Here is a 20,588-nt window from a genome sequence, read left to right on the forward strand (position 1 = left end):
AACCTTCCTCCCAAACTCTCCTATTTCTGGCAACCAAGACAATAACATTATCATATGCCATATACTGCAGCATTCTACTCATGGTGTTGTCTCTTGGGTTAACTACTATATTTCTCATCATCCTCTCCAAGGCATATGGTCGATAACACATCATCATGCCTTAACGCTGTATTAGCCTAAAAACTGTCAGACAGCATTCCTTATATCTTTACTTTGTAATCAGTATGTAGTTCATAGCATCATCCTAACCAATCTCACAGGCTTGCATGTTATTCTGAATTCAGACATTATATTAAACAAACTTTCCCTTTTAACTCTATCAAAAGTCTGTTTACAATCAACATATAGATGGTGCAGGTCTGCGCTAAATTCATAACACTTTTCCAGCATCATACGAATTCCAAATCTATGCACTGGTTACACAGCTGCAGAGCTCCAATCATCTGGCATTTTCTTTTCTTTCCATATTTGCATGATCAACTGAGCAAAAATTTATCTAGTTTGGGACCACCAGCCTTAATCAGCTCAGCAGTAATTTTATCCTCCCAAGGAGCCTTTAATTCTTTAAATGTATAGTAGTTGCCTCCACTTCATTAAGCTTAGGGTCTTTCTGAAACAGATGCGGGACAGTAAAAGCTATTTTCTCCTCTTCTTCACGCCTTCAATATTCCTGTTCAGCAAATTGCAAAAATATTCTCTCTATCTTCCGACAGTCTGCTACCAAATTACTTTTTTTATTATTACAAAAAATTGTTCGAGGCTGAAATCCAGCTTTCCCTTTCAGTACTCTCAATTTCCGTGCACTTCCTGTTCCAGCAAATGCCATAATCTCCTCCACTCACCATCTTTCAAACACTCTTTTCTTTCTGTAACAGTTTACTGTCATATCTCTTCTCCCTGTAGTTTCCAATATTCATTCTTGTTTCATGGCTCAGCATCCTAGCCCTTGTTAGATTTTGTTTCGCCAGTGCCCTTAAACATTCCTCATCCATCCAACCAGCTGTGGCAACTGTCCTTTTATATCCAACAGTTTCCTCTTCTGCTGCTTTGGTAACAATCTCCCAGAATTCATCCCACCTTTCCTCAAATTTTGTCCTCTCTGTACTGCACCTGCCCCTTTCCAATCCTTTTTCCATCTCAACCACATCATTTTCCCGATCACATTGTCCGTAATTAGCTTTTCACTATCAAATCTCTTTTGCTTCTTTCACCTAAATTTCCTCACATTACTCATTCTATGTCTACATCTTACTCTAACCAAATAATGGTCAGTATCAAAATCTGCACCTTTGGCAATTGTGAACATCCATTATATCTGGTCCTTGACGTCTATCAATTATAACACAATCAGTTTGATTCCATGTCAGTCCATCTGGTGCAACCCAAGTTGTTTTATAAATGCTTTTATGATGCCATTAAAATAATCATGTCTCTCCCACCAGCAAAATCAACCAATCTCCACCCATTTTCATTCACTCTTCATGTAAAGTCTTGAGATCCAATAACTGGTCACACTGCTCCCTTCCCAACTTAGAATTAAAGTTTCCCAGGATGATTTTTCACAACATGCTTAGGAGCCTTGTAAACTTCTTCCAACTTCAAATTAAGGTTGTCCTTGTCAGAGTCATCAGCATCATTTATATACGAGTGTGTACACATATCACACTTGTAAAGAATCTCTCCTTAAATCTCAGCATACACAATCTTTCATTCACTGATCTGAATCCTAATACCCAATCTTTATTGCACTTCCAACCATAAAACCAATCCCAAAAGTGCTGAGCTCATGTTCACTATAAAAGACAGTGTAATTTGTCAGGTCCATAATTCCATTTCTTCTCTATTTCATCTCCTGCAGTGCTAGTATCCCTATTCCATACTTCCTCAGTTCCCTCATCAGATCAGCAGTGGTGCCAGGCCTGTACATACTAGCCACATCCCATATACCCAACCATAAATCCTTTTTTCTGGTTATGTAGAGATTAAATCTTAACTCGAGCATATCTTAGTATTTAATATTGTTAAAGAACATACCTATTAGACATCATTGCCCCCACTAAGACTCAAAAACCAGCCATCTATCCTTTTCCTTTATCAACATGGCTTTGGGACCAGGTGTTGCAGAGTTAGAATTACACATACAGCAGATAGTTTTTTTTTTTTTTTTTTTTTTTTTTAATTACTTGGTGATTAGCTTATAAATGCTCATTTAAATTATTATATATTTTTAAAATGTTCTATCTACAGTTGCAGTATTTCTAATTTTAATTTATTGTACTTATATGTATATTGAAGTAGTGTATTTAATAGCATCTACATGTAGGAGTTAGTATTTACGATTACATGTTAGGAAGTTAGTCCTCTCCAAGAAAAATTTATGCGAGATAAAATAAATTCTTGAACAAGCAGCATATACAAAAGATATTAAACAAATCTCTGCTGGATGCTGAAATTTAAATAGGCTCTCAATGTACCTCTGAAATTAATTATTTTTTTTATTTATTAAAGAATTCACCAGTTTGTTAAATTTACTGTTAATTTTTAATATAATTTCAACTGTTAATGTTTTTTGTGTTACTTTGTAGGGCTTTAGATGCAGTTTGTATGTCGTGGGATAATATGCATCTGAAACATATTTTATCTAGTGACTCTTATTGTAGTCATGTTCCAGATAGTTCTCTTATTTCTGGTAGCTTCAATTCATTAGGACAACCTCTGTGGCATGGTATGTATATCTATTTATAAATATATTCTTAGATCTTTTTTAAACATTATTTATTGCATGATATTTATAATGTGAAGGTATGAATTATTGGTTTTATCAGAATTTTAAATATTCTAAATTGAAGATCATGTGTAAAAGCTTTATTGCATGAGAATTAATGTAGTGAGCAATTTGTACATTATTATACTTCAAGTTAGATAATTATATTGTGATTCTGACAATATTACTGTTTTGATATTACTGGTTTGTAGGCTTGTATCTTAAAAATTATTGTGATACAGTAGTGATGAATATTGAACCAAACTGCTAGAAAAACTTTATTTTAACTCCTTTGTTTAGTTTACACTAATGTGAGACATAGTGATAAAACTCATAGGGGAATGAATGTACAGTTTCAAACCTTACTGCAGTAGATTATCCATAACAAAAACATTAAAATTAATTAAAATGAAAAGTACATAAAATTTTATTTCACTAGTAACTTCTGATTTTTTTCATATTTTTTTTTTTATTGTTATTATTGAATTATTTATTGTAAAACCCTTTTAACAATCAGAGGTTAATAATTATTAATAAATCAATATATTTAAATTAAAAAGAGATAAAAAAATATATGTATATGAAATCTGATTCAAACTGATGTGCCTTCCCCTTGTAAGATCCAAGTATTTCATTAATTAAAATTTTATTTGGCTATACCCTAGAACCAATAAAAATAAGAACCACTTATGATATATCACTGTAAAGCTCTCAGTGAGAGCTTGTTACTGCAGTTAAGAAAAAGTCCAAAATCCATTTTTTGGATTTTGAGTTTTTTTTGCCCAGTCAATTGCAATCAAATTGGGAGGTGCACAACTAGATGTTACAACTGTTCTAAATCCAAAATTTCAACATTCTACAACTAATAATTTTTGAGTTGTATGAGATACATAACTAGTCAAAATGAATTCAGAGATAATCAAATGGATATTTCCGTTGAAATCTGAAAACTGAAATTTTTCGCGATCACAATAATTACTTCCTTTACTTCGTACAAGGAAGTAAAAATGCAGTTAAAATTTAAGTTTTATTGTGACTTTAAAAAAATTTAACTATTCAAATCATTGAACAAAAATGTAATTTTAAAGAATATAAGTACACCTTAATATTCATTATATTAAGTTAAACTTGTAAAACCTGTAAGAAAAGTAAAAAAAGTAAAAACCTGTAAGTAAACCCTGAAGAAAAGGTGTCAGATGAATCGGTGGAATTTGGAGAAGCTTGAGGAAGAGGAGGTAAAGAAGATTTTTGAGGAGGACATCGCAAGAGGTCTGAGTAAAAAAGATAAGATAGAAAATGTAGAAGAAGAATGGGAGAATGTTAAAAAGGAAATTCTTAAATCAGCAGAAGCAAACTTAGGCGGAATAAAGAGAACTGGTAGAAAACCTTGGGTTTCAGACGATATATTGCAGCTGATGGATGAACGTAGAAAATATAAGAATGCTAATGATGAAGAAAGTAAAAGGAACTATCGGCAATTAAGAAATGCTATAAACAGGAAGTGCAAACTGGCGAAAGAAGAGTGGATTAAAGAAAAGTGTTCAGAAGTGGAAAGAGAAATGAATATTGGTAAAATGGACGGAGCATACAGGAAAGTTAAGGAAAATTTTGGGGTACATAAATTAAAATCTAATAATGTGTTAAACAAAGATGGTACACCTATATATAATACAAAAGGTAAAGTCGATAGATGGGTGGAATATATTGAAGAATTATACGGAGGAAATGAATTAGAAAATGGTTTTATAGAGGAAGAAGAGGAAGTTGAGGAGGATGAAATGGGAGAAACAATACTGAGATCTGAATTTAAGAGAGCATTAAAAGATTTAAATGGCAGAAAGGCTCCTGGAATAGACGGAATACTGTAGAATTACTGCGCAGTGCAGGGGAGGAGGCGATTGATAGATTATACAAACTGGTGTGTAATATTTATGAAAAAGGGGAATTTTCGTCAGACTTCAAAAAAAGTGTTATAGTAATGATACCAAAGAAATCAGGGGCAGATAAATGTGAAGAATACAGAACAATTAGTTTAACTAGTCATGCATCAAAAATCTTAACTAGAATTCTATACAGAAGAATTGAGAGGAGAGTGGAGGAAGTGTTAGGAGAAGACCAATTTGGTTTCAGGAAAAGTATAGGGACAAGGGAAGCAATTTTAGGCCTCAGATTAATAGTAGAAGGAAGATTAAAGAAAAACAAACCAACATACTTGGCGTTTATAGACCTAGAAAAGGCATTCGATAACGTAGACTGGAATAAAATGTTCAGCATTTTAAAAAAATTAGGGTTCAAATACAGAGATAGAAGAACAATTGCTAACATGTACAGGAACCAAACAGCAACAGTAGCAATTGAAGAACATAAGAAAGAAGCCATAATAAGAAAGGGAGTCCGACAAGGATGTTCTCTATCTCCGTTACTTTTTAATCTTTACATGGAACTAGCAGTTAATGAGGTTAAAGAACAATTTAGATTCGGAGTAACAGTACAAGGTGAAAAGATAAAGATGCTACGATTTGTTGATGATATAGTAATTCTAGCCGAGAATAAAACGGATTTAGAAGAAACAATGAACGGCATAGATGAAGTCCTACGCAAGAACTATCGCATGAAAATAAACAAGAACAAAACAAAAGTAATGAAATGTAGTAGAAATAACAAAGATGGACCGCTGAATGTGAAAATAGGAGGAGAAAAGATTATGGAGGTAGAAGAATTTTGTTATTTGGGAAGTAGAATTACTAAAGATGGACGAAGCAGGAGCGATATAAAATGCCGAATAGCACAAGCTAAACGAGCCTTCAGTAAGAAATATAAGTTGTTTACATCAAAAATTAATTTAAATGTCAGGAAAAGATTTTTGAAAGTGTATGTTTGGAGTGTCGCTTTATATGGAAGTGAAACTTGGACAATCGGAGTATCTGAGAAGAAAAGGTTAGAAGCTTTTGAAATGTGGTGCTATAGGAGAATGTTAAAAATCAGATGGGTGGATAAAGTGACAAATGAGGAGGTATTGCGGCAAATAGATGAAGAAAGAAGCATTTGGAAAAATATAGTTAAAAGAAGAGACAGACTTATAGGCCACATACTAAGGCATCCTGGAATAGTCGCTTTAATTTTGGAAGGACAGGTAGAAGGGAAAAATTGTGTAGGCAGGCCACGTTTGGAATATGGAAAACAAATTGTTAGGGATGTAGGATGTAGAGGGTATACTGAAATGAAACGACTAGCACTAGATAGGGAATCTTGGAGAGCTGCATCAAACCAGTCAAATGACTGAAGACAAAAAAAAAAAAAAAACTTGTAATTACTGGTAAATATAAGTCCTGAAATGGAAAGAAACTTTTTGAAATGAAAATAAATACAGTATCTGATAAATACAACTGACACAGTTGTAGCTATTCTACTATTGGCCTTCATGTATAATTTAAATAATAGCATTGTAAATTATTATTTTTTAAATACAGTTTTCCATTACTTTCTAGTAAAAATTATAAACTGAATTTTGGGTTAGGGTTTCTGTAATTTCAGACTGGTATCTTTCAGATCCAGCCTCATTAGTAAGGATGTATTTTTTTGGTGTATCTGGTGTCAGATCAAAATATAAAATTTTCAAATTATCTTTTAATTGTTTATGAATCTTTTAATGTTAGAAAGTGGTTTGAATTTAACTTTTTTTAAATAATTTCTTGTATTTTCTATTATTGAATGATGGATCCTAGATTCAGTTACTTCCAGATCAAAATACTTCTCTTCAAAATGTTTGATCATTCAGTTTTTACATTGTGTCTTTAGTTTTTATTTTCTGTTACAGTCTATTCCAGTAGCTTTCTACCCATTTTCTTTGTAAGGCCTTGTAATTTTCTTTGTAATCACTTGTTCTTTAACGATTTTTACGAGGCAGTTTACCTCAGCCTCATTTCTTTTGTTTTGGTCACAGCTTTTCCTCATGTTTCATTTGCTATATAATCATTCTTCTCATATTTGATTTTCTGTGCATTCATAGAGAATCTCTGTTTATTTATATAAAATAACAAAGACATATTAACTGATTTTGTTTTCTTTTTGTTTTGTGTGTAGAACCTCTGCCGACATGTGCAGCTCGGGTGGATGCTCTTCGATCTCATGGACATCAGAGTGCTGCTCTACGATTAGCTGTAGCAGTAGTCAGGACAATGAAGCAGCAACAGTTGAATGCACAACGAAGGTGGCATGAAAGTCAGCAACAGAAAATAAGTTGTAGCAGTGCTGGTGGTTGTGGTGAATCGTTACGGTGTTCTGGATATAGTAACAGTGGTTCTAGTTTTAGTAACAGTGGTTCTCGCGGTTGTGGTGATAACCACAGGTGCCCGGGATATGGCCCAAGTGCTTGCATGGATGGACATAGATGCCCAGGCTTTAGTAATCCTACATGTCCTCAGGCATGCACTTCAAGGTGCACTGGTTATGCTGATAGTCATCATGGCATACACTGTTCCTATGACAATCACCCTCGGTCTAGTTCCTCTTGCAGTCAGCGTTGTTTTAATGACTGCCATTATCGTTATAATCCTAATACATGTGGTGGATCTCGTTGTGGCGGTTACATGGACAGTCATTCCCGTTCAAATATTTCACCCCGATGTGCCATCCGTTGTTGTGGTAGTGTTAAATCTTGTTCTGAAAGTCGGACTTCTTGTTCTACTAAATACTGTGCCAATTCAAACTGGGCTGAAGGATGGGTCGGTCATCCACTTGACCCGATTGGATGCCTTTTTGATACATTAGCCGATGCTTCTCGCATTCCTGATGATCAATCTCCTAGTACTCCTAGTTATTTTGGTAAGTAATTTCACTAATTTCTAAGTGCAAGTTAATAAATAAATAAATGACAAATAAATTAATGTAATATCTATGTGCAATAGATGTTTCCTTCATTGTTTGTTTCGTTTTTGTTTCCATATGTGTTAATTCCTACTGTGTGCTTTAATTTTTATAGATTTGGTTCCCATAAAAATTATTTTATCGATATGTAGAAAAATATTTATTCCATAGTAATTGAAGACTATCATACTTGCTATTTTATTACATGTTATGCCTCATGTAACATTTTGGTTGTTAGATTTTTTAAGGGTTGAATACAGAATTTATAAGTTACATTCATAATGTCAGTTATTAAAATTATTTTTTGGGGAATATGAACTGAATTTTGTTTCAGGTGATGCTGTGTAATTTTACTATTTTTAATTTTAAAAAAAAACTTTTTTGATGGAATATTGCTGTAGATAGTTTTACTGATTTAAATATGTCATTTGAGATAAAAAAGTGACTGTGTTATAAAAAGGAATAACTCTGGGCAAGATGGTATATTATACATTATGATTTAATGGTTTAACAGAACCTGAAATGCTGCAGATTGTAGGATCCTAGAAATTAATGGGTATGAAATAAGAAATACAAATACAAATATGGGTATAAAATACAAATGAATGAAGTTGTATTTATTAAACTGACTCTTACGAATTACTATTGTTAAATAATGTAGGGCATAACTTATTACAGCTAATTGGATTTATCACTGCTAATGTCTGCAATAATTAATGGAAAACTGAAAAAAATAAAAATATTGTACTGGTAAATAATTACTGAAAAATAACATTACAATAAATGCAAAATAACTTGATAAATGGCATTAACACAATCTCAAAATTGCAATCAATTGCTGCTGCATGGGGAAAAAATGGAATGTACCAAGATTGCTCCAGAAGACATTATAAACTTAGAAATTAATATTAGTGAAAGGCCATGTAATATTTCAACAAAAACAAATGAGGAAAAAAATGCACAAACAAATAGAATTTATTAATTTAATCAATATATTTTCGTAATATAATATTAGACACTGGGAATAAGTTAATAGTGTAATAAATAAGTGAAACTCGATATGATTTTAAAATAAAGAAACTTCTTTTTAAATTTTATTAATAATAAAACTGATGTTACTTGTAAGTAAAGATTTTATAAATGAAATAATATCAAAAGATGAATAAATCTATAGCAGATTTATTTATCTTATATTACAATACTGATATCTCAAATCTTATTTTTTTCTGAAATAGCTTTTGTGCAATCTTGTACTTACTTTTAATATTGCTATCAATGATTTCTGTCCTAAAGACCCAGTTGGTGTAGAAGAGTCTAGTAATTCAGTTACTCCAAGGTACCATCATGTTGCTGTTGTGGGTTCAAGAGACCGCTCTGAGACATATCTTACACTCGCTGTAGAAGTTGCCCTTATTGGATTAGGACAGCAGCGAATTATGCCTCCAGGATTATATGCTCAGGTATTAAAATTTCTCTTTTTTCAAGTTTAATGTATTGGTTATTATTTATGATGAAGAATTGTATTTAACGGCTAAACAAAAATACATATAAAACAACATTTCTGGAAATACATTGAATTTTAAATATATTTTTTACATTAAAAAATAGAAGACATAGTTGCAAGCTTCATGTTATATATATTTTAATTACATAATTACAGCATTAAGAACATAATATATTTGGTAACTTATGTTTCATTCTGTGAACTGCAATTCATTTTTCACAAACTGCAATTTTTAAAAAATTGCTTGTGTAAGTTTGATTAGTTATATACTTTGCAATATTTTGAATTTAAGTTATGAAAACTGAACTAGTTTTTAAAAGTGTGAACAATCTCCCCCTTCAGTCAGTAGCAGGGGATCTGACTGGTTGTAGTTCAACTGGATACTCCTACACGCCTTACATCTCCGGTATTGGGGAGGACTTTATTTAAGTAAGCCTGAACTAATTGCAGATGGGTATAATTTCCAAAGGAAAAGCAATTTTTCTGCAGCACATGTTTGAGGTATAAAATATAAAGTAATTGATCTGTAATGTGATACTGGCATCATGGTAAAGACACTTTAATCTCTTGACAGGTTGTGCATAGGAGACTCATTGCCAGAAGGACACCTTGAAGGACTCCTTTAAGGAGAAGTTGTTTGTGTTGTTTCTCAGTTTCTCTGTGGTTAGATTGTCTTTTCTTATTCTCCGGCTGTTTCCTTAGCCTTTGATCATTTTCTTCCCATGGTATTTTGTTGGCTTTGGAAAATAGTCACTGGATCTGTAGTAGGACATGGAGAATTGGAGGTGCATCATCTGTGGTATTTTTATGATTTAATGTAGGGGCATTACAAACTATGAATCTTCCAAGGGACTAATATTTTCTATCTGCTGCTTGTACACAAATTTCTGCATAGAAATGAGGGGCTTATTGTAAAGAGCTGGGCCTCCTAATTTATACATATGTAATATGGAGATTTGTAAAAATGGAGATTTTGTTCAAGCTAAATAAAAAAAAATAAATAATAAATATGGTAACCTATGTTTCATTCTGTGAATTGCAATTCATTTCTCAAAAACTGCAATTTTTAAAAAATTGCTTGTGTAAGTTTGATTTGTGTATATTTTGCAATATTTTGAATTTAAGTTATGAAAACTGAACTAGTTGTTAAAAATGTGAGTAGTCTTCCCTTCAGTCAGAAGCAGGGGATCTGATTGGTTTGTAGTTTAATTGGTTAATTAATTAATTAACATTACTTGTGACCAATTTTAACATACAGAAAAAATCGGAAAAAATTTTTAGAATAAGTAAGAGAAAGATTTTATAAAATTTTTAACTTTTTGTTTATGTGTCTCCACATTTCGTTACTTAAGTTTCAAGAATACTTCTTTTAAGGAAAAATTTCCTAATCTCCTTACAGCATTATAAAATAATTTTATTTTTTTGTTAGGAAAAAGCTTGTAAGCAAGAGGATAGACTAATAGCAAAGCTACAAGAGATGGAGTTAGACAATAGTCTGGTTGCTGTTTTACGTCGTCAGGCTATTGTTTTATTAGAAGGTGGACCAACAAGTGGACTTGGAATTGGTATTCATCCAGAAAGCATTCCTATGCACACCTTTGCACGCTTTCTATTTCTAGCTCTTCTGAATTATTATCCTGACCTCGCATATGAAGTTGGTCTGAGAGCAATGAGGTATGTGTAAAAATATTATTTTAAAATTATTTATGTATCTGGCTTTTCCTGGGTTGATATTACATTGGCATCACTTTGTTTTTCCCAATCAAGGAAGCAAGTGCCACCAATTCATCTGATTCTATAGTGGATGGGTGATTTAGTGAATCAAACTCACAGATGTATCTTGTTTACTTCTGTATTCTCCCAGTTTTCAGCTGCCATGGCATTATCTAAGGAACAAAATTGCAATAAAGGCAATAACTTATATTATTAGAATAAAACTTTTAATGTTTTTGGTGGAGGCCTATAAAACAACTTGCCAGTTGTATTTCTAATGCATAATATCCACTCATAGATATATTATAACCTTGTATCAGGACATACAAAAACCAGGTTGTACTCCAACTCAATCTTCTTCTTAAAAGATCTTCAATTTAGGTTGATTTAGAAGCTCCATATTTTTATTTTTTTTGACTTAAAAGAGAAAGAAATTTTGACTTAAAACTGAGACCTTTCTTTGCTGATTGAGACTGCTTTGAACCTGAGGTGGGTAGTAAAAAAACTTGATAAGATCATCCAACTGTTAATCCCACTATTTCTATTTCTTTTCTTGAGTTAAAAGCCTCCAATCTTTCTGGACTTAAATCTAGTCCCCACCTAGGTGGGATTCAAGCAAATGTTTAGAACTTTGTTTATCCTTTTTCTGTAAGTGACCAGTGTTTATATAACAAAATGAAGGTAAAAAGAAGTGTACACATACTCATATTTATAATCATCATACGCATATTTATAAGTGTGTTATGCAGCCATTTATAATTATATATATATATATATAAGAAGAGCATTGTTATATTTTCTGCATTCAGAAGGGATGAAACCAGCAAAGATTATTCATAGAATGCAGTAGCAGTATCAAAAGCAATGTATGAGCAGAATTAAGACATATAAATAGATTGATCATTTCAAAAAAGGTAGTATTTCTCTATGTGGTGAATAACAGAAACATAGGCTTTCCACTTAAATTAAAAACAGATCAAAATGATTAAACAAACGATTCACAACAATCAAAGATGAACCACAGGCATGGATGGACATAGATGCCCTGGCTTTAGTAATTCTACATGTCCTCAGGCATGCACTTCAAGGTGCACTGGTTTTGCTGATAGTCATCATAGCAAGTTGCTAGCGAGTTGATTATAAGCTTTAGCTTGGGATTTTCTGTTGTCCACAATTTTTAAACTTTTGAAAAGTATATGCTTTTTTGTTGAGTTCCTTGTCAAGTGACAAGCATCCACAAAGAGAATTGTTTGAAAATTTTTCAACCTTTTTAAAATATTATGAAGATGAAGAAAACATTTTTGAAGTAGATAATAATTAATAAGAGATAAGTCCATCACCTGGAACTCAAGAATAAGCAACAAAGTTTAGTCTGGAAGCATCCTTCATCTCCTGTTGCAAAAAATCCAGAACTCACAGGTCTGCAGTAAAGTTGATGATAATAGTATTCTAAGATATGAAAAATCCAGTTTTTATTCAGTCTTAAAGTGAAAGACTGAGTGTTGAAAGCCTGTGGACTACTGCAATTTCTGAAGGCAAAAATTAAATACATAAGGTGTGGTAAACTTTCATGATTTTGCTTCAGGATAATGCCTGACTTCATATGGCTAACAAAGCACTTCTTTGGCTTCAGGATCTCAGTTTGGGAAGCTGTACGGGCCTGACCTATCTCCAAGCAATCTTTATCATTTTGGTCCACTAAAAGAAGAGCTGTGCAATGTTGGGTGCTACCAGACCAAAATATTTCTTTCAGCTAGGAATTAGAAACCTTGTTAATTGATGGACTTAGTACAGAAAAGTAGGAAAGAATTATGTTGTTAAATAATAAGCATATTTCATTTATATGAGTTCAAATAAAAATTAATTTTATTTTTTGACTTCAGAGATTATTTCATTGCAATAGCAAATGGATGACATAACATTAATTTATATTCTTAAAATTTTCAGTCAATAAATTCACTACAAACTGAGAACTTGTGTATAGCAATATGATATCAAAATCTATGGAAAGTGAAAAATGTCATTCCTGATTGAAAATAATGATTGCAAATTCACTATCATAACCCTTTTTAACCTGCTTTTTTGCTATCTAAACAGCTGTACCTCCTTTAGCAATTGCATAGTAATCTACTAATTATTTCTCAAATGTACTGAGTCCATTTCTTTTTCTACCTACACAAGCTATGTTCAATTTTATTTGTAGCATGTGTTATCAGCTCGTTTAGTTTGTGGCTTTTCACCATTAATATTTTTAATAAATTAATATATAAATTGTACTTACAGAACAGAATTAGACCCAGATTCATAAAACAGGAGATAAATAAGCAATTCTTTCTTTGTACCTGTTTATCTCTTGCATGTTCAGTTATGTATACTATAATATTTTTTTTCTAAATGTACATAAAATTATAGTGATAAATAATGTCACAATCAGTAGGCATGAAAATATTTAATGATATGGCTGGCATTATTCAATGGAATTCAAATGTTAATTCAGTAGCACTATTTCTCCCTGTTTTAGTTTTTGTTTGCCTGATTTACATGGATATATAACATTAATTAGATGGAATTGTCCTCTGAATGTCTTTTAAATATTGTTTTCTAAAAGTATTTTATATTCATAATATTATATAGTAGTAGTATTTAAAATACTATATCCTTAACAAATTTTAGGTGAAAATTTTATACCAAATTGTAATTTTTAATATATTCTTAGAAATCAATCAGTAACTTTGGGTTTTTTTTTCAGAAAAATTTTGTAACCATTTTAAAAATCTTTTGATTTAGGTGGATTTTTTTCAACTTCTTTCCACTTACAGAATTCTGATAGTAATAAAACTCCACTGTAAAGGGTTAATATGTGTAGAATGTTTAAGACTGTCATGTAATGTAAATTTTTTATGTATAGTTTTATTAATATGCAGTATTATTAAAACGTTTTTAGGTTACCTATACTGGAGGAGCATGAGGATTCTGATGATCCTGTTAATGGAAATGTTTCATCACTTGTTCTCAGTCGATATCCTAGATGGTTCACAATTGGGCATATAGAGACTCAGCAGTGCGCATTAGCATCAACTATGCTTAGTGCTGCAAAAGGTATGGTGTTTTATATAAACTGACAGATGTTGCTCCTTATACATTTGTATTGTTTAATCATTTTTTTCATTAAGAAATGTTAATTTTGTAGATAATATTAAAATATAAATTGCTTTTTCTCAAAATTTCTGTTTTAAGAAATGACTAATAATATATTAGTGTTGATTCTACTTTTAAATGTTTTAGTTTTTGATGCTTTTAACTGTTTTATATATCTTTGAATGACAAACACTAACGTAACTCACTGCTTACTCAATGTCATAAATATTGATTTTATTGTATAAAATTAAAGGGCTTGGGTCATATCTACTTTTCTACCCTCTCTTAATGTTTAAAACATTGATTCTATTATGGTAAATGTATATATTTTACTACAAATTGATGCTTTCCATAATCTATGGTTGAAGTTATAATCTGAAACAAATTCTGAATCTTTGTTCAGAGAAAAAGCATTTTCTAAAACTGTTAATATCTGGTTGAATGCTTAATTTTTATTGTTTTTGAAGAGCAACTTTCATCCTTTGTGATTATGAGTTCTAAGAAAAAAACTTGAATTCTACATGTAATTGCCGATCTCTTCTTGCTTGAATAATATTCTATATGAATTGTATTTTGTTAGCAAAATTAGCAATTATGAGTAAAACACAGAGCATTTTTTATATTGTCCTTTTTATATTCTTAACAAATCTATTCTATAATAGATCTGATTGCCATTTGAAAGAGGTAAATATTTATGTGAAAAATATTATTTAAATCTACAATATATATATATATATATTGTATAGGTATATGTGTACACATATATACTTATAATATTTTATACATATTATTAATATAATATATATATATATATATATATATATATACACACACACACACACACAGTTTTTCACTGATGTTAAATAATGGCATGTGGAGGTTCAGTACCCCTTTTATGAACATTATGGCAATGTATTTATATATATATTAATTCTATATTAATAATTCTTATTACTTAAATGTATTTTATTAAATTATTTGTTTAGGGGAAGTAATGAGATTGCGAACAGTTCTTGAATCTGCACAAAGGCACATTCACAGTTCTTCTCACCTGTTTAAATTGGCACAAGATGCCTTTCGTTTTGCAACACCAGAAACAGGACCAAGACATCCAACTTTACTAAGCGTCGCCTTTGAATTAGGCCTTCAAGTGTGTTACTATTCCGTTTCTTATATATGAGTTTATTTTATTATTAAATTAGCTTAATGCATCACACTGTACAAAAAATGAAAATTTTGTCTTTCATATTTGGAGTCGGCTAAGATTTTTTTTTAATGTAATTAAAAATTCTCATTTCTTAATTTTCACGAGTGCCGATTTATTTTATTCATTTATCTTTGATAAATGAAAATAATTAAAAGTTTGTAAGAAATGTAGTGCTGAATAAATGTTTTGTAAATTCTAAATAGGGAAATTGAGCCACTGGTTAACAAAAGAATCATCTAAACTGAATAGAACAATTTAAATATGTATATATACATATAGTACAAACATATACATACAGTGTTCGTAAAATAATGTGGGGTTTTAAATAGTTATAGCTTCAGAGCTAAGCATTGTAAAGAAGTGAACTATACCTTAAATGAAAGAGAAACATTCCAAGTTTCTTACCTGTTCAGTAGATTTTGATGTGTGCTCCCTTAGTTGCCTTGCAGACTTCAAGACAATTTTCAGTCTCTTGTCATACATGGCAGAAAACATCTGGCATGATAGAAGAAACAGCTTTAGTGATCCCTTTTTTTAAATGGTCTACATTTTGAACTTGGAGTACACTTGTGTTTTTACATAATTCCAAAAATAAAATTCCATGGGGGCCAGACAAATCCATCCTTCTCATCCGACCCATCACTAAGGAAATGTTTTGTTAAGAAAATCCTGCACAATTGCAGCAAAATGTGGAGGACCTCTGTCTAACTGGAAAATGGGATTCTCCGGTATTTGGAACACTGCATACCCTTCTAGCACATCCAGGAAGATGTTCCCTGTTATTGTTTTTCAACAAAAAGGAAGGGGCCAATAGCTCTCTCATCCAATAGCACATCACACTTTTTCACCATCACACTGATATTCAATAATGGCATGTGGAGGTTCAGTACCCCTTATATGAATATTATGCCAATGTACTTTTCCAGAAACGTAAAACATTACTTCATTACTGAAAATGAACTTGTTTAAAAAAATCATCATCTTGCCTAGAATACCTACCCAGAATGTCTACAGCAAAATCAAATCGTTTCACTTTGTCCTGTGGATAAAGTTGTAGTAATATCTGAATTTTGTACATGGTGAAACTTAACTGTGTTTTAACACATTGTGAACAGTTGTTTAAAGAGTACCCAACTATCTAGAATACCTCTGCACTGATTTTTTCTGGCTACGCAAGAAACTTGTTTTCACTGCTTTACTGGTTCATAAGACACTGATGGCCATCCTGGACATGTTTGCTTCAGTAGACTGCCTGTTTCTTTAAGTTGTTTGTATCATTACTGAATGTTATTTTCATATGGAGGTCTTCATTGTACACATGATGGTATTCATTTTTAACACATGTAACTGAGTCAAACATAGCAAGTCGCAACACACAACACACATTGAACCTTCCACTGCACTGCAAACATGATGATTAATGCACATGTGCTGTTTGTGTGTACTGGAAACCCAACAAGCTTTCGCACACATAAACTTGGAGTATTTCTCTTTCATTTAACATACAGTTCATCTCACTGCAATGCTTTGTTCTGAAGTTATAACCATTTAAAACCTCACCATTATTTTTTATGGACACACTGTATATAATTATTATAATAAATTATTATTATACTCGTTACATATATTCTAATTTAGTAAAATCAATTCTTTTATTGTCCACATCTTCCTCTGTACTAATTGATTAAAGCAAAAACAAAATTAAGCACAATCCACCACCAGAACAGAATCAAATAAGATTTCTTATCTTATTTTATTATTTTTCTTTTTTCATTTTTAGATATTGTATATAAAATTTAGTATTAACTTGGTCCTATAGAAATTAGTAATCAAACAGTATGTTACATTATGTTGGTTCTCTGTAATTAATAGAATAGTTATAGATTTTTTTGTTAATGTAGATGTTTTTAAATATATACAAATAATTTTAGTAGTTTAAACAATATTCAATATTTTATTTTCTTATTACCTCCATTACTTAACTAAGTAAATAGAATTTATATATTGAGATTCAGTCATCTGTCAACCCTTAAATCTTTCTCAGATTATAAAAATTAAAAATACAATTTTTTTTTAATACTCTAAAAACTTAAATAAGACTAAAGATGATTCAATGATTCAAAGATGTCTCTGATGTGATTTCTTTTCAGTTATAGTTCTCGAATTGACTGTTCATTTATTATTATTCATATTATTGTATTTTTTATTTTCTTTTAGCTCACTGAACCTGAAGCACTTTTTTTGTGTTTTTATTAATTAGTTACAGTTGAACTGTTAGTTTAGCTTAAATTATAGTTTAATTAAGCTAAAATTATGTCCTACACCATTACCAATGAGTGAATAAACAAATTTTGTAACGCATGATTACAAATAATAATGAAATATTTATAATTTACTGTATTGTTTTGCTTTAGCTTTCAGATGAAGGGAATTAACTAATTTGACCAAAGAATAAGTCTGATTTTGATATGAATGATATTAAAATGTGAACTAAACATGTTATAAAAAAAAAATTTGTGTGATTCATTGTTAAATAATAGAGAATTTGAATAGTGACTTATTACATAAGTAAACTAAAAAAGTATTAACATTAAATCTGCAGAATAATCTAATCTGCAATAAAACAACTCTATATATCATTTTTATTATTAATTTCCAAAAGTATTACTTTACAGATCAATCACTCTAGAAGTGTTGAAACTTTAACTGGATAACGTTTGATAAATGTACTTTTTGGTAATACTGTAGTATCTTAAGTATATTATTTTGTTATTGTAAAACAATTAAAAATTTCTTGACCTTTTTGCAGGTAATGCGAATGACATTATCTTCTTTAAACTGGCGTCGTCGAGAGATGGTACGGTGGTTAGTGACGTGTGCTACTGAAGTTGGTGTTGAGGCACTTGTATCAATTATGCAGAACTGGTATCAGTTATTTACACCGACTGAGGCTACTGGTAAGTTATGCAGTCTGGTTTACTTTGTACTTCATTTATTAGTGCAAACTCACTTTTCTTAAGCGATAAAGCATAGAATATTCAAAGTGGTTTTAAAATTAGAAGACATGAAAGAATTTAGTGTGAAAATGAATTCTATAAAAAAAGTAATGAAACAATAAGCTATGAATGTCGATGTGAAAGAAGTAAGAATTAAAGTAAAATGGCACATACAGGTTCTTAGGATTGTCCTAACTGACGATTGCAGAAGCAAAAAATAAAAAATAAATAAAAACAAGAATAGAAGGGATTGAGGAATGTTTAAAATAAATAAATAGTATGCAGTTAGATTTCATTTCATCAAGTCTAACCTACATATTCTCTATGAAGAAGTATGTGTTCAGAGGGTGTTTTTAGGATGTAAAACATGAATGCTATGAAAAAGTAAGAAAGAAAGGCTGGAGGCATTTGAAATGTGAAGACGAAGTAAAATGAATAAATGATCGAGTGAAAAATGTACAATAATGAGTAGAGTAAATGAAAATAGGAAACTTAATCAGAATAATTAAAAATAAAGAAGCTAAATGGTTGGGACAATATTATGAGAGGAGGAGAGTTGACTAAACCAATGCTAGAAAATGTGATAGATGGTACAAAACAAAGCAAATAGAAAAAAACAAAGCAAATAGAAAAGAGTACAAATTACAGACATTAAAAGAATGGTAGGAACACAGACATTTAGATGGGAATGGAGACTGGATGTTGTGCAAAGAATCTACCTCTGGGCAGATAACCGTATGGTAATGGGTTAGTGATAAATTTAAAATTTTGTTGGAACTAGCTTGCTCAAAGATACAGTTCCTACCCGAGTAATAATAAAAAAGTCACAGTTTAATAAGTGTACAATTATTAGCCAACTTAATCTTAGAAGTGATATTAGAAAAAGTTCTGAAGTGACAGGCCTCTTATTGAATTTTACAGAGAATGTTATCCTTATTTTGGATATAAACATTATTTAATAGTGTTACATATTACTTTGAAGTTACTTTCATTTATTATTACCTATTGTTAATCAAATAATTATGTAACTGTGTAACTGTAATATAAAGTAAGTATATTAACAATAAGTATATGTAATAATATATAAACATTTAACTTTAACCAGTTTAGCAAATGCCTAGTGTATTACGTGAATATAAAAACAGTTAATATAATTTCAGGACATAACATGGTAACAGTATTACTGCTTTGTTATGTTTGTTTTATAGAAAGGGTTGGACTATTACAGGTTTTTTTTATACATGATATTTATTTCAAATATCTCATGTAGATATTTTTATAAACTCTAGTAGAGGCAATGGTATGGTATAAACAGATGTCATAAATACCTTTTTAGGGTCACTTATTCAATAAAAGTACTTAAGGAAAAGCACATAAGATTCAATTTTACATAAAGCATGTAAAATTAATGTAGCTGTAAAATTATAAAAATTTATCAACTAAAGATAAAATTGTATATTTTTATAGTCAGTTAATGATTTCATTTTTATAAATTGTTGGTAACGTTTTTAAATATTATCATCACATTTTAACAAAACAAAGTTTATACTTAATTAAAAAATTATTCAAGTGATTAAAATTAATTTGATGATATACAAATTGTTCCTTATTTTATTCAGAATTATATAACAAACAGTAGTCAATTATCTTGTTAGAGAACAGTGTTAAGATGAAATGTTCATGTTGTGTTCACACATTTTTATCATCTTTCTGGTTATCTTGGTCAAATCATTTTTTATTCATTTTTGTAACACAGTTTTGTCATTTTCATGAAAATCATTAAATTATACAGAAAACAAAGATATGCAAAACTAAATATTTCTCTAAACATATCAAAATAAAGTCTTAAATACTGCTATAAATAAAAACAGCAAATGATAGAACACAAAATGCTAGTTTGTTAGTCATTTTTTAAGAAATGTGGAAAAAATTTTTGTTTTTTTAAGAAAGTTAGCATATGAATGCTTTAAAAATGAAATTAGAATGTAGAAACAAGCACTATTGTTAGGCATGAATAATAAACAAATAATAATAATACTGAATTACTTTGCTATTATTACTATTTTTGCTAGAGGTAGATGAGCAGAAGTAGGGCTTTGTAGATGTAATGTTTGTTACCATTAGATTAAAATTAAAATTTATTGTTTTTATTATATATTTATGTCTTATTTTCATCTGCTTATGATTTCTAACACAGGTGTTCAAATGCAGATATCTAATTTTTAATTTTGTATTGTGCACTCTTTTACCCTGAATTATATTAATTGTACTGTGAAATTTAGCTGATAATTTTAATTATTGTACGTTCCTTATATTTTTTTATTGTATTGAATATTCTAATTGTTGTTTTAGTTTTATTTTTTATTTATTTATATATATATATATATATATATATATTTT

At 30.5% G+C, this 20,588-nt stretch overlaps 1 protein-coding gene across 1 annotated transcript in view; it reads left to right on the forward strand.

Annotated features, from left to right (window-relative positions):
- Positions 1-20,588, forward strand: part of LOC142321937 (zinc finger SWIM domain-containing protein 5-like) — a 424,904-nt gene that overhangs the window by 398,898 nt on the left and 5,418 nt on the right. Inside the window, exons 9-15 of the mRNA XM_075360468.1 lie at positions 2,586-2,725; positions 6,848-7,588; positions 8,924-9,090; positions 10,564-10,808; positions 13,792-13,946; positions 14,972-15,135; positions 18,002-18,149. Coding sequence (XP_075216583.1) covers positions 2,586-2,725; positions 6,848-7,588; positions 8,924-9,090; positions 10,564-10,808; positions 13,792-13,946; positions 14,972-15,135; positions 18,002-18,149 — 1,760 coding nt within the window. The remainder of the gene's footprint in view (positions 1-2,585; positions 2,726-6,847; positions 7,589-8,923; positions 9,091-10,563; positions 10,809-13,791; positions 13,947-14,971; positions 15,136-18,001; positions 18,150-20,588) is intronic.

This window comes from Lycorma delicatula, chromosome 3, assembly GCF_047948215.1.
Source record: "Lycorma delicatula isolate Av1 chromosome 3, ASM4794821v1, whole genome shotgun sequence".
NCBI lineage: Eukaryota > Metazoa > Arthropoda > Insecta > Hemiptera > Fulgoridae > Lycorma > Lycorma delicatula.